This window comes from Crinia signifera, chromosome 1, assembly GCF_055691185.1.
Source record: "Crinia signifera chromosome 1, ASM5569118v1, whole genome shotgun sequence".
In the NCBI taxonomy this organism is placed as follows: Eukaryota; Metazoa; Chordata; class Amphibia; order Anura; family Myobatrachidae; genus Crinia; species Crinia signifera.
Window position 1 is genome coordinate 83,418,605 of NC_139217.1, and position 15,493 is coordinate 83,434,097.

Sequence of the window (15,493 nt, forward strand, 5' to 3'; positions counted from 1 at the left end):
AGCCACCGAGCCCGAAGCGTGGCGAGCGTAGCGAGCCCCGCGAGGGGACACAGAATACCGGCCCCTCGCGGGGCTCGCTTCGCTCGCCACGCTTCGGGCTCGGTGGCTCGCTACGCTCGCCACAGGTTTATATCCAACTCCATGCCCACTTGGATAGTAGGGGTATGAAAAGGACCCCTTTTTCCCATTGAATTCCATGTTAAAATGGACTCCGTCCATTTTAACATTGATTCCTATGGAAAAATCGGGTCATCGCATCCGATGGTCGCATGCGATGCGATGCGATATCGCATCGCATCGCATCTGATTGTATGCCTTAACTTAAGGCATACAATCAAAAAATCGGGCGCCCAGATAACTCATAAGTACCCAAAATTCTTCTTAGATGGACAAAACCATGTGCACTGCAGGGGGGCAAATGTAAAACGTGCAGAGAGAATTAGATTTGGGTGAGTTATTTTGTTTCTGTGCATGGTAAATACTGTATGCTTTATTTTTACACTGCAATATAGATCTCACTTTGAAGTAAACCCCCACCCAAATCTAATTCTCTCTGCACAAGTAAAATCTGCCCCACCTGCAGTGCACATGGTTTTGTCCATCTAAGAAGGATTTTGTCAGAAAGAGTGAACTAGAATAAGGCCCTTAGTTACTTACCTAGTCCAATAGGCTTCCTTTTATTAGGCTAAATTTTATATGGTTTTGGAGTTTGGGTTGCACATAACGGAATGCAAAAATGTTACGTTTAGTTGAATTTCCATTGTACATTACATATACACCAGAATGTTAATACTTCTGCTGACACTTAGGATGCCAAGAAGCATTCTGGGGAACTTGGGAGACCGGCACCATTTCATGAGCTTCGGCATTACATCTGTACTTGCCGACATGCCGGCACTTTCCTTTCCGAGGTCCCCACAATAATTCCCAATACCCTGATTGACAAGCACACTACACCTCCCCTTCCTAGACATTCTGTCGCTACAGACTTTGGTAGGTTTCAGCAGTTATTATTTCCTGGTATCACTTATTGCTTTATGACTTTTATTAATGTTTTGTGTCTTATCTTAGTCTTATACTCTACATATGCCACATGCAAGTATCAGTAGATACTGATATAACAGGGTGGAGGCAGCCATTTTTGCTGTATTTCTGTCACCAGGCGTTGCAGTTTGGGCAAACTCTCATTTTCCCCTCTATTATGCATGCGCAGTCTGGTACCACGCCTGCGTTTTCACTCCCAGCATTTTTTCTGTCACTTCTAGAGTTTTTCTTGGCATTCCTATGAAACGGCCAGTTGCCACCCCAGACATGTGGCCCATACGCATGCACAATGTATTTGCAGTGGGAATTTGTGCCCGTGCGATTAGGTCTGAATCGTTCCCCATCAGAGCTAGCTTGGGATATACAGTCTCATGTGCACATAATATCCACTAACAAACACCGTCTGCACGTCTGATACCACAGGGAGGCTTTGTCTCATATTTGTACCCATGATCATAAATGAGACCCACAAAGTCCCAAACTTCACATGTGTTTCTCTCATTAGGAGAACAGTATCATTCTGAATGGCAGCGTGATGGTCACTCCTTCCCGACTACCTACCGCTACAGGGGAACTCATGTACGATGACGGGACGGAGCGGTACAAGCTGTGCATGTGCGCAGACGGAACTTTGTTCAGGGTACTGGTGGAGAGTCGAAATATGGGTTGCCAAACCTCAGTCAACCCTTGTGGAGCAATATACTAAGCAGTATTTTACTTACATCACTATTTGTGTTTTTCTTTTTTGTGTGTCTGTAGTTTGGGATAATGCTTTGCAGCCAATTTTCACAGTATTAACTTATTGCTACATGGGAACCTGCACTGTTACATTACCACCTACAGTATTTTAGTAGCATCAGATTATCTCATACCTCCCAACATGACCCATGCCGGGAGGGACACAATGCTCTGTTCCTGGACTTCTCTCTTATTTTATGATGTAAGAAAGGTGTCTCACCACAGGCGATGGTAATCATAATTGAGAAGTCCAGGAATAGGGCATTGTGTCTCTCCTGGAATGGGTCATGTTGGGAGGTATGTTATCACCTATGTTCTGGTCTCTGCTGACTCCTGTTCTATGATTGCTCTCCTAGCCTACAGGATTAGGATATTATTAGTGGTGCAGATGACTATATGATATACATGCCCCCCGCTGGGGAGCGCTGGCGGATAGGCGCTCCATCTGACTGGGACGCACGAGCGGCTCACAGGCATGCGCTTCCTAGTCACTTGGCATCAGGGAGCGGAAACCCTGCCCATCTCTGTTTCAGGGAGACAGGCAGGGTTTGGTGGGGGGGGGGGGGGGGGCGAGGAGGCGGCGGAGAGCTCCGTAGGAATAGGGGCGCGCAAGTGTCTCGTGCGCGCGCCCCCTTCTGGAGGCTGACGATTCTATCTTAATCTGACTAAACTCAGCTAAAGCTGGCTACACACCTACAGATTTATCTGTCCAATCTATCTGGTGAGAACTTCTGGTAATGTTTGGGAGCAAATGACAGTCAACAATTTACTCCCAAATAGTGGGAAACAGGCAGCGGTCGTTTAGACAAATTGGTTACATTTGTCTGATTTAACAAATTTATCCAACCAATCGTTTTTGTCCATTTTCCAGATATGGGATCAAATGGTTGATCATCATTTGCTCCCATACACGACCAGATTTTTGTTCCCACCAGAGATTGGACAGATAAATCTTTGGAAAATAGTCAATAAACGTCAGTCAGACAAATTGGTTAAATACATTTGATTTAACAAATGTATCCAAACAATTGATTGCCGTTTGGTCCCATGCATTACCAGCTTTTTGTAGACAGATTGGACAGATAAATCTATAGGTGTGTACCCAGATTTATTTTGACTAAGGAAGCATTTGCTATAGCAAAGTCATATACTTATTTTTCTGTATTTGTGTGGCCTACATTAGCTTCTGCACACGGAACCACTAGTATTGCCGTGTCCTTATATACAGTACATTGGACATAGTCCATGTATTTATGAGTTTGGAAAGACTGCACAGGTACTGTATGGCAAAATATATCAGGTTGTTCTCTTTGGTGTTTGTATTTTTTGCTTTTAACTTGTGTTAATATAGTTTTTAAAAAAAGTTTTTTGATTACTAGTATTATCGCCAATTAATATGATTTGTTATAGCCGATTTGCACAAGTCCATTATCTACCGAATTGCCAACATGTCTTCATCTTTTGCCATCCAGTGTTATCCCAGAAGCCCACTTCTCCTTCTGCCATTGAGTTCACATGTAGGGATACCGCTCAACACAAAGGGGGAGGGGTATCAAACCTTACAGAGTGATAAAGTGGAGACGTTGACACTCAGCTAGCTTCTAAAGCCGGGTACACATGAGACAATATTGTCTATGAACGATATCGTCAACAATTTCCCTTGAACTTCCAGGTGAAGAGCATAGAGCAGCGGTAGCCAACTCCAGTCCTCAAGAGCTACCAACAGTTCACATTTTCCAGAGCACATAGCTTGTGCACAGGTGCACTCATTACGCAATGAAACATTTTAAAATATCCACAGGTGGGGCTAACTACTTCATTTGTGATTCTATGAGGAAACCTGGAAAACAGTAACGGTAGCTCCCGAGGACTGGAGTTGGCTACCCCTGGTACATGCTCTTCACCTGGAAGTTCAAGGGAAATTGTTGATGATATCATTAATGATATTGACCGGCCCCCGCTCCATACATGCAGTCATTGATGATATGATCAAATTGAGCTGCATGTACAGACGACTCATGGGAGCATTCTTCATTCATGACATTGGGCATACACACTAGACAATATTACAAACGGTATTGCGCAGAAGGGCCAAAATGAGCAATATCGTTGAAAATATCGCTTATTGTGTATGGGGCTTTACTGTTATTTAGAGAGCACAGTCTGATTGGTTGCAAAGGGCAATTGATCCACTGTATCACACTACAAAGGTTTAATATATCTCTCCCCTAAAATGTTTTCAGCTTACTGGCCTGGTGGTAGCTGTCCAATAAAGTAGACACAAAGGAGACACAAGAGGTTGTGAAGACAAGCAGGTTACCATTGTGTATTCTGTTCAAGCTGCTAATTGTCATCATACAGTATCTATACAAGTTTGTATTCAGTCTTATAGTCGACATTCAGAATGTCTACTGCCATAATGTCGACATACAATATAAGGTTAGGCTTAGGCTGCGGTTAAAGATATTCAAAGTCAAAGTAATACCGAATTGTCGACTTGCCGAATCTCGAAATTTTGTCGATATCCACATTTCATCCAGTGTTTACATTTAACATGTCAACATTCTGTCTGTGTCGACATTCTGCAGGTGCACTTTTGTTAGCACACTCTATTCAGTTGAACCAGGACACTACACATTTCACAATCTGCCCTTGTACATTCTTACATGATATGTGCGGAATGTACTTACCTACGTGTAACAAAATGATTCATTGTTTCTCCCAGGTTATTCCTATATGATGATTAATCCTCAAGTGCGTCCTTTGACCCCGTATTGCTAATGTGATTTTTAGATTTCTTGGCTCAGAGGAGTTTTATAATCTACTACAGGCCGTGCTCCAGCCAATCTGTTGCCGAATACTTGTGTCAAAGCAGGGGGTTTCATTGTGCGATTGCATGGGATCCTGCATCACCTTGCAAAGCAGGATCGCACCGTGTGTATGGGCACCATCCCAAAGATGAGTAGCAACTTTCAGTGTACTATGGATTTACTAAGATGAATTTTGCCATTCTGTGGAATTTCTGTTTGTGGTCTATCCTCATGTACTATTATACCTAGCCAACCTAAATGACTTAGAAAGGTGTCTACAAATATTAAATAGGACTAAAGCTATAATTGTGCTCTGGTGAGAAAACACTAATACAGGTATGACCCTAACCATAAGGTATTAATCACGAATGTGTGTGCCGCAAATATTAAAATATTTATTTTTGCATATATATCAGAATTGTTTTTTCAATTGTTGTACATTAAAAACATCATAAGAAATAAAAAATTTAAAAACTTGTACATGAATGTGTGTTTCGATATGGGACGGTGTCTTTTTTTGTGCTCTCATTAGGATATTCCTATTTACCATGCTGCGCCAGGACCTGTCCATCTGCGCTAGGCATATTACAGAATCTCAGCAGCAGTCTCTACACTTAGGAGGTTATTCTGATTTGTTCGCTCCCCAGCACCTTCGCACGGGGGAGCGATGTTTATTGCTAATGTGCACTTGGTGCGAGCGGGCACGGCAAGTTGCTTATTTGCCGCCCTATTCCCACCTAGAAGTATGGGCAGGGGACTTGGGTCTGCGCCCATGAGAACACCCAGCGTTTCATGGGTGTTCCCATGGTGATTTGGCAATGACGCGGGTGCCGGTGGCAGGCAGCTGACGTCAATGGATGTCAGCTGCCCGCCCTCTTCACGTACAAGGTAGCCGCAACTCTTAAGACACCGAAGAGTGTTTTAGATTTCCGTGCACCTTAGAAATCATTCGATGGTCTGCGACCATGAAATGATTTCCTCCCCGACCGCAAGCTGCGAATGGATGTTTATGCTAAACATTCATTTGCAAGTGTGCGGGGGAACTCAGCTTGCGAGGGGGGGGGGGGGGGCTTTTCTGAATGCCCACAACTGTCATAAATAGCAAGGATATCAAAGTTAATAAATGACTGAGGAAACCACCTCTTGAAGTCAGTCATAAATATGTTATCATGTGTCCTCTCCTGCAGCAATACATTAGGGATTGCTACACACCGATATTTATCAATAAAGAATGTAAGGAATTTGACTGATATACTCATTGTACATTTACTATATAGGAAATACATGGCACTATTGCCACTCAGATGGGGGGAAGCGGTTGAAAGGTATACAGGGACTATTAATACCTTACTCCAGGGGTTCCCAAACTTTTTTGAATCACGGCACCCTAGAGCATCAAAATGTTTTCAAGGCACCCCTAGGCCAAATGTTTCTTATTGAAAAATTCAGGAAAAAATATAAAATTCAGTGCATTGTGTGTATATGTCACAGTTATCTGGTGAGGGGCAGGATTTGCTTCTGTTTGTCCACATATATTATGATTGGCAGCCACCGGCACTGCTTTTGCCTGGTACATTGACCATAAATAATATGAATTGATCCTGGTCCACCAACCCAAGGCACCCCTGCAAGTGTCCTGAGGCACCCCAGGGTGCCTAGGCACACAGTTTGGGAACCACTGCCTTACTCCATCACACATAGCTGACACTCCTGATACTTGTATAGAGCTCTGAGACAGGCATCACTGAGAACCCTAGCGCTTGAGTTTAGCTACAGTAAGCTCTCACTACACAATTATAGGGCCAATTTTTCAGTGATGGTTAGTGAGTAGCCATGTGCGTTATGGACAGATTCCAATAAAATCGTGTAAAAACTGACAGAAACGCTCAGCTTTGATAATCCAATCTGTCTGCATTGACATTGTGTGTGTGTGTGTAGTCTCAGCCAAAACAATAGCATATTGTGTACCTTTGCTGTGACATCCCTTAGGCCCTTGTGTATCAGTCAGCCAATCCGTACAGTGCTGCATTGACAAGCAGCTACCCACCCAGTCGAGCCAATCTTTAATATTTTGCTCAGTAATGCCCAGTATTGAATATATATCCTCGTCAGTATCCGATCGATTGGTCAACCACATATGGTCAACAGGCAATAGGTCGACATCTACAAAATGTTGACACAAGCAAAAGGTTGACATGAGTTTTTCACTTTAAACCATTTTAATTCAAGTGGGCATAGTTACAGCCCATACACACTGGGCGAATTTGAGCTGAAAGCAGCTCAGTTTACTCGTCTGACCTCAGAAGTCGCCCAGTGTAGATGGGGCAGCGATGGGCGCTGATGCGTGCTCCCGCATTATCGCTGGTCATCTCCACTCATCTGCTGGTATTACCGGCAGATGATCGGCAGAGTGGATGGCTTTCCATAGCGTCCTGCTTGTGTCGACCTTTTGGCACAATAAACTTAGGCTGTGTTGACCTTTTTGATGTGTCGACCTTTTGACATAATTACTGTGACTTAATGATCCACACCTATTCTCATCAAATAATGCCTTTACTTGCTATTAACAATCTCAAATGATTGATTCATAGAAAGTGTTGATGTTTTATCTGTTGATTTTTCTATTTATTAACAGTTTCTTATATAGCGCACACATATTCAGCAGCGCTTTACAGAGAATATTTGAACATTCACATCAGACCCTGCCCCAGTGGAGCTTACAATCTATATTCCCTACCACATGTACAGGCACATGTACACACAGACATTCTAGGGTTAATTTTGTTGGGAGCCAATTAGCCTATCAGTATATTTTTGGATTGTTGGAGGAAATCGGAGTACCCGGAGGAAACCCACGCAAGTACAGGGAGTATATACAAACTCCGCACAGTTAGACCCATGACCTCAGTGCTATGAGGCAGTAATGCTAACCATTACACCATCCATACTGCCCATGTAGCTATGTAGCTTTGAGCGTAATTTGGATTTCTATGCAAACCTGATGGCTTAATATACAATTGTCATGTTTGTGGGTCTGTGCATGTGCAGAATGGGTCTTGTGATAATGCTTTCAGACCTGCTCTTAGGCGCGGCATGATTGACATGCTGTGGCACTTGGGGGGCAGAGTATTTTTTGCCCCTGCATTGTAGGCAATGCAGGGTCTGGTCGCGGTCTGCTGCTACGGCTAGTTATGGACAATGGTTGTGCAGGTGATCCGATGCTGCATCCACTGACGCAGCACTCTGATCATGCAGATCCATGACAGAACCATCTATCTCCTACAGATGGGTGCCGGATGAGTGACCGACAGGTGGGAGTCCAACGGTTGTTTCTCCGACATTAGAATCCCGACTTACACAGGCTATTTTTCGTGGACACCCGTAGAGGGAGAACAGAATAGGTGGCGAGCCCAGAGAGCCACAGAGCCTGCAGCGTGGTGAGCGCAGTGAGCCCGTACGGGGCTTCAATGCGCTCGCCCCCTTGTTGGGCTCCTGACAGGAGCCCAACAGGGCTCCTGTCAGAATCAGGCCCTATATAATGGCATCTTCCAATCTGAGTATGCAGAGTCTACATTACACACTTCGGTACTTGTGTAATATCTGGGCGCCCGATTTTCTTCATCGCATGTCACTATGTAAGTACATGCGATGCGATGTACCCGGTTGTTCCCTTGAAATGTTCTTTTACTGCTAATTAAGGTAAAATCGCATCGCACCCTGTACAATTGTGACGTGATGCGATGCGATGCGATTTTAATCCATCCCGCCCAATTGTAATCCCGCCCTCTGTCACCCCTGGCAGAATGTCACTCTGAGGGTGTTTTGTGAGGAGAGAAGGAGTGTGTTGGTGAGCTGCTGTTGTTATTCTGAGGAGAATTTGACTGAATTTCTATCCGATTCCTGTCGATATTGGTCTATATATTTGGATATTACTCCATTGATTGGATATTGGTCCATTTCGCTGGATATTTATCATTTGGAGTATGGCTTCAGCGTCCTTGTTCAGCCTTCCCCAGACAGAGGAGGCCATGGATGTGCGGTGAGGTAAATGGCTCAAGAGTCCCTGGCAAGTACCAGAGCCAGATATGCACACAATATATGAGCCATGGGGTACATACCAGCATTATACACATGTGCAGCGGTGTGTATTGCTGAAGATTCGCTGAGTTTTGATAAGAGATGCACAGAAAAGGTAGCCAGGTGAGGCACTGCCTCACCTGCCATAGACTTTTTACTCCTTCGTTTTGACTATAAAAATGATTAGTATGTCATATGCACTAGTATGACAGGACAGGCTGTGCCTCACCTGCCTCACCCCACCGCACGCCACTGGAGGAGGCAGCTGTGGTGTTCCTACAGGAACATTCGTTGCTGCCAGCGACAGTCACCTGTCCAAATGGGCACGTGATGCGGCTGTCGACAAAGGAGCAGAAGTGGCGCTGCTACATTAAAAGCTGCTCCAAGAAGGTGAGTCTGCGAGCCTCACTATTTCATCCAGGATGCAGGCTCCCATTTGTCAGGATAATCAGATTAATTTATTGTTGGAGCCAGCAATTGACCTCCATAGAATTCTGTGATAAGGAGCTGAACCTAAAACTAACCCTCCCACCCCATAGTTTAACATCAATCCCCTCTTCTAGGTGCCTAACCCTCCCTCCCACATCTAATCCCTAAATCTCTGAGCATTTTAGCTTCTCTCAGCCTCCCCCGATGCCTTTCGATCTCTTTCAGCTTCCTCTCTGTGTCAGCCTCCCCCTCTGTGTCTTCCAGACCCTCCCTCTATATATTCAGCTTCTCTCATTTTTTTCCTGGTATTAATACATGTATTACTTAAATCCTGTTGTCATTAATGTGTCAGATATGAATGATATGATATGAATGATTTAGCATGTTCTGAATGTGTCTACAAGGCCCACAACCAGGCCACTATCAATGTGAACCTGAAGCGTGGCGAGCGCAGCGAGCCCGCGAGGGGCGGCGGTACGCATCCTCCAACCTTTTCATACCCCCACTAGTATATAGTGTGGTGAGCGCAGCTCGCCACCGAGCCCGAAGCGTGGCGAGCGCAGCGAGGGGGGGTCTGGGGGGCCATTTCACATATGAAACAGGCATCTGGGTGCCTGTACATATAAAAATTGCATCAAATCACGTCGCATCGCATGCAATATGATTGTATGCGATGCGATACAACGTGATTTTAAGGTGCGATGAAGAAAATCGGGCGCCCAGATAATACACAAGTACCCACACTTCCCATTAGCTCACAGGTGATTGTGCAATTTTTTTGCCTTCTGACAAATCCATATTGCTCGTAATATAGTATTTTAATCTTTTTTTCCCAACACCTCACACCACCATGGTCTCAAATGCCTATTTCTGTGAAGTAATAATGACCTTTGTAACGATTGAGTTATTTTTTATTAATATACTTGGGATAACAGCCTCTAATATTAGCCAATGTGATTTATTATCTTTACAAGACTTTGACCCTTGGCTTTTAACTTAATGGGCTCTAAATTGTATAAAATATAATACTGCATCACATATAAAACCAGAAGATAATACACTAGTATACAACAGCATGCTTACTATTGTAAGGATACAAGTCTGATAATCCCATATGATCATACTCTATTCTCTTTTCATCAGGCTGGGGGACACTGGAGCTTCGGGTTGCCGATTGATGTGTATGAGCTGACACTTAAACGATAAAAAATACTTTTACACATGAGCAACCCCCAAGGACGTTTTTTATGTGTGTGTAGGAATGGGGATGTTTTGTAGGGGCTGCTGTCCAGCTACGTTCTTAGGAAAGTTTTGTGACTTCTGTGGGCCAAGAAGGTCTGGCTGTGTTGGATGTGGTCCTGGCACTGCTAATGTACTTAGACAGGATGACTTCCATCTGTTGTACGGATTCTCATTTCGTTCTCTGCAACTCTCATAAACGGGGTTACTTTATTCCAAAGCAGAATTTTTTTTTAAAATGTTTGACGCAACAATAAAATAAGTGAGGGGTAGATGTATGAAGCAGTGATAAGGGAGGAGAAGTGATAAAGTGCCTGGTGCTTTATCACTTCCCCTCCCATATTACTGCTTCATACATCTACCCCACATTTCTAAATTGATAATGGAACCAGCAAGGAGTCAAACTAAAAATGTCTACACTGTGTGCAAGGACTTTCCCCACTAGGCTAATCTGTCATGGGTAATTTATTGAACAGGGATAAAACTGTTTGGAAACATAATATAATGACGTCTATAAAGTAACACTAGCTGACAATACTGTAGGACACCAGACGTATGTTTAGAACAGATAAGTTACACTAACAAACTCATACCTTACTCACTGTAATCAAGGTGAAAGGGTTCAATATACAAACAACGACTAAAAACTGGAATCGATTAATTCAACCCATGTGGTTTCAAGGTCTATCATTTGTTAAACTTGTCACCGCCACCACTAGGTCTGTCTGAATACATACAGATGACTAACGGATGGGATGACAACGGTGAGAATAGCGATACCGACATCTGGATGGAGGGAATCTCAATAGGTGACGGTTAGTATACTAACCTTCTCCCTGGCTCCCCCTAACCCTCCCTTCGTGCAGCCTATCCCTAACCCCCCCTCCTTTGTAGCCTAGCCCAAACTTTCCTACCCTGCAGCCTAAAACTAACCCTCCCACCCCATAGCTTAACATCAATCCCCTCTTCTAGGTGCCTAACCCTCCCTCCCACATCTAATCCCTAAATCTCTGAGCATTTTAGCTTCTCTCAGCCTCCCCCGATGCCTTTCGATCTCTTTCAGCTTCCTCTCTGTGTCAGCCTCCCCCTCTGTGTCTTCCAGACCCTCCCTCTATATATTCAGCTTCTCCCCTCCTCCCTGTGTGTTTCAGCCTCCTCCTCTGTGTCTCTCAGTCTACCCCTCTGTCTTATCAGTTTCTCCCTCTACAGCAGGGGTCCTCAAACTATTTTGCTCTTGGACCCCATCAGACAATAAAAATAATTACAGGACCCCAGCAAGTTCCTGCAGAAGGCCATCACATCACATGTGTAGGCAGCAGACAGCACATACATGGCAGCATTGTGGAGGCACAAAGTGATGGGAGGAGTCTGAAAAATCTGTTGAATTGTCTGTTATTTTAGACTCATTGAATCACTGACTGAGATTGGAAAAGTCATCAGCCTGATGGTCAGCAACATGGAGTCGCGACCCCATGCAGAGAAGGTCGGGACCCACTTTGGGGTCAGAACCCACAGTTTGAGAACCGCTGCTCTACAGTGTCTCAACAGCCTCTTCCTAAGTCTCTTATCAGCCTGTCCTTATGAATGATTTCCCCTCTGTCTCATCGGCTCCCCTTGTGTCTCTCATTAGCCTACCTCTCTTTCATTCATCAGCTCTTCTTCTGTTTCCCATCAGCCTCGTGCTCTGTCTCTCATCAGCTTCCCCCTCTTTCTCTCATCTGCCTACTTCTGAGGGCCTACCTAGCATATGTGGGCCATACAGCAGACCAACGTTCCTCCAAACTTCCAACTTGTTGGTCCAAGATACCATGATAAGTTATTATGGCACTGGAGAATGCAGAGCCACCATGTATGCTCACATCCAGAAAGCACTGTACCAGGACCAGAAGGGCATTTTATCTGCCTGCTGTGATTATTCCCATTTAAATGTCATTATTAGGGACAGTTCTCGCTGGTTCAAGCCATGCTTTGGCACCATGGGTGCTGTGCGAAGAACTGATTATGTCTTCAGGACAGACTGGCACAGTGTTCACCTGGCTGCAGATGCTACCCAGGGAGCGAAGAAACATGTAGATACTACTTAGTACTTACCAATCTCCCTGGGGACTAAGAACTCAGAAGAACCCTTATGCATCCTCCAAAGCAATTTTGCAGAGAGGGGAAATATATGAGGTGCTATCCTGTGTGCTATTACGTGGGGAAAGGGGGGAGTGGGCACTGGAAAATAAAGTGCTACTGTCAGTTGTTGGTCGTTGGTGATTGCAGGGGCTGTGGACACTATGAAGCAAAGTGCTACTTTTATATGTTGGTCATGGTGAGGCACTGCAGAATGAACTGCTGCTGTTTGTTGGTGAGTATGGGGTGTAGGCAATGAGAAAACAGAGGCAGGACAGGTGATGTGTCTACTTATCACTGGCATATCTATAATGGGTGCAAGGTGTGTGGTGTCCTTGGTGCAGCAGCACAGGTGCCATGTTCCTGGAGACTTGTGCATGCGCAGTAAACACTGACACAATGTTAGGATCTACTGCACCACCGGAGAGGAGGAAGCCCAATCATAGCCTGCACACAGGCCTCCTCCTCTCTTAAAGTGCCTCTTCTTCCTATCATTTAGTTTGGGGAAACTTTCCTCCTACACTAGAATGACTGGTTAGGAAAAAATAATCAGGTTTGATTTTCCAAACAAGTTGGATTTTTTTTGCAGTTTTTCAGCATTTGGAAAAACAGTTGACAATTATATGCTCTCACACACTACCAGATTATCACTCCAACCAGCCAATGAGTTGGCTGGTTGGAATGATATTGTTCTGATGTAGGGTCCGCTTATGTCCTCTTTAGTTGAATGCAGTAGTTTTATATTTTACTGATATTTCTGTAATAGAGTATATTTGTTTACTTTGGTTTTTATCATTTAGTTACAATCTTGTGTTCTAGATACAAGCGTTGGTACTTCACTTTATGCGTAATAAGAAACACCCATTTCATTAGCATCTTCTCTCTCTCTCTCGATCTCCCTATGACTAATTTTTTTGGGCAATCTGGCAATCAACAAAATCTTTTCTCAGTCTAGACCAGGCATGTCCAACCTGCGGCCCTCCAGCTGTTGTGAAACTACACATCCCAGCATGCCTAGTAGTTTTAGCAGTAGTTTTAGCATTTCCCCATAACTATGGCAAGGCATGATGGGATGTTTAGTTTCACAACAGCTGGAGGGCCACAGGTTGGAAATGCCTGTTCTAGACTATCTAACATAGTTTAAAGCTGGAAATGAAAGATATCATTTTGGATTCAATGGTGAGCTGGATCCTCTTCATGACTTCAGGAGAAATATGGCCCAACATATGTACTCTGCTCAAATTCCTCTGGATCTAGAACAGGCATGTCCAATGTTGGCCCTTCAGATGTTGTGAAACTACACATCCCAGCATGATTTGCCACAATTTTGCAATTAGAGAATGCTAAAACTATTGCAAAGCATGCTGGGATGTGTAGTTTCAAAACATCTGGAGGGCCAACGTTGGACATGCCTGATCTAGAACTTGGGACTCTTGAAGCAGAACATGGAAAACTCTGGGTGTATTATTTAATTAGTTTAAAGATGTCTGAGGAGTCCACTGTAGCAAATTTAGATTTACTTCTATCTTTATAATATTCTTTTATCTTTTTATTCAATATTTTTTATTGATGTTTCCAAAACATAAAACTTTAAAAACATAAATACAGACATATTGGCATAACAAATCTGGTACAGTGTCGTTGGTTACAAGAATATTATATTCTTGCATACATTTTCATTTCCCCTTTCTCATTTGTACTGTATAATAGTGAGTTGGATGCAACCTTATTAAGTTCAGTGATATATTGGCTAATAATTGCCTACTAGAACATTTTATTGTCTGAAAATATGCATTTGATTACACATTCACTATTTGTATTCTCAGTAATTAGTGCTGTAGACTTTGTCCAGTAATAAAATGCGCAGGAGTTGAAATGGTATCTGGCAGAACATACAGTATTATATCATTTCTGATGCTCCCAGAGCAGTGGACTGTGTACAGGCAGTAGAGACGCACTTTGCTGTTGTGTATTTTACTTTAAGTGAGGGCTCCTTCCACTGGGTCTCCAGTTACAGGGAATCGGAAAAAGGAAAGATGGCTGACCAAAAGTGAGTGATCAGGATTTCCTGTTCTGCATGCCAAAGGCGGACGGAGACAGAACACACAGGTATTACTTATTAGCTCCAGCTTTTAACACCAAATAAGAGGAGATAGATATTGCATTTGTCACAATGAAAAATAACCAGGGACACAGCTGGAAAGGACGGGTGACTGTCAACATATTTGGGGGACACTGTATACAGCTACAGGACACTACACCTAATAAACATGATCTGTCTGCTATATATTGACTCTACTCAACTGAGACATAGCTTCAATGGGACTGTCCCTCATAGTCAGGGATAATTGGTAACTGTGACACATACATGAATTTACCACTTATTCATAGCTATATTCTTATACATCTATATGAAACTGCAAATAGTCTTTGGCTCTCCTGCCTGTCAGTAGTGGATGCTAGTCCATGCCTGCAGTTGGATATTGAGATAGCAAAAAAGTAGAATTGTGCAACCCTGGCGAAAAACACAACAAACTTACACAATATAGGTTCTGTCAATAATTTTCACTGCCAAGTCGCCCTAGAAAATTGGAAACAGAGAACAGACCATAGTGCAAATATTGCCATTCACAAAAACCAATTTATTGGTGTTTAGTTAAACTCACATGGAGCTGTATTTTTGATAGCATGTAATAAGGGTCTTTTTTGAGATCGAAGCCAAGTTTCAGAAGAACCCTGAAAAGATGTGTGCACAGGTGATGGGCGAGCGCACGGCCGGCGGTGTACAGTAGCCGCGTCCTCAGCCAACAGCAGTCAGAGCTCCATGTGCTCCAAATACAGCTCCATGTGAGTTTAACTAAACACCAATAAATTGGTTTTTGTGAATGGCAATATTTGCACTATGGTCTGTTCTCTGTTTCCAAGTTTCTAGGGCGACTTGGCAGTGAAAATTATTGACAGAACCTATATTGTGTAAGTTTGTTGTGTTTTTCGCCAGGGTTGCACAATTCTACTTTTTTGCTATCTCTATTTCACGAATC

The 15,493-nt window shown here is 43.6% G+C and overlaps 1 protein-coding gene across 2 annotated transcripts in view; it reads left to right on the top strand.

Moving 5' to 3' along the window:
* SGCB (sarcoglycan beta) overlaps positions 1-5,072 on the top strand; it is a 20,229-nt gene extending 15,157 nt beyond the window's left edge. For both annotated transcript variants that reach the window (XM_083168501.1, XM_083168493.1), the window contains exon 6: positions 1,550-5,072. In XM_083168501.1, the coding sequence (XP_083024627.1) occupies positions 1,550-1,750 (201 nt within the window). In that variant the 3' untranslated portion in view covers positions 1,751-5,072. The remainder of the gene's footprint in view (positions 1-1,549) is intronic.
* The last annotated feature ends 10,421 nt before the right edge of the window (positions 5,073-15,493 follow it).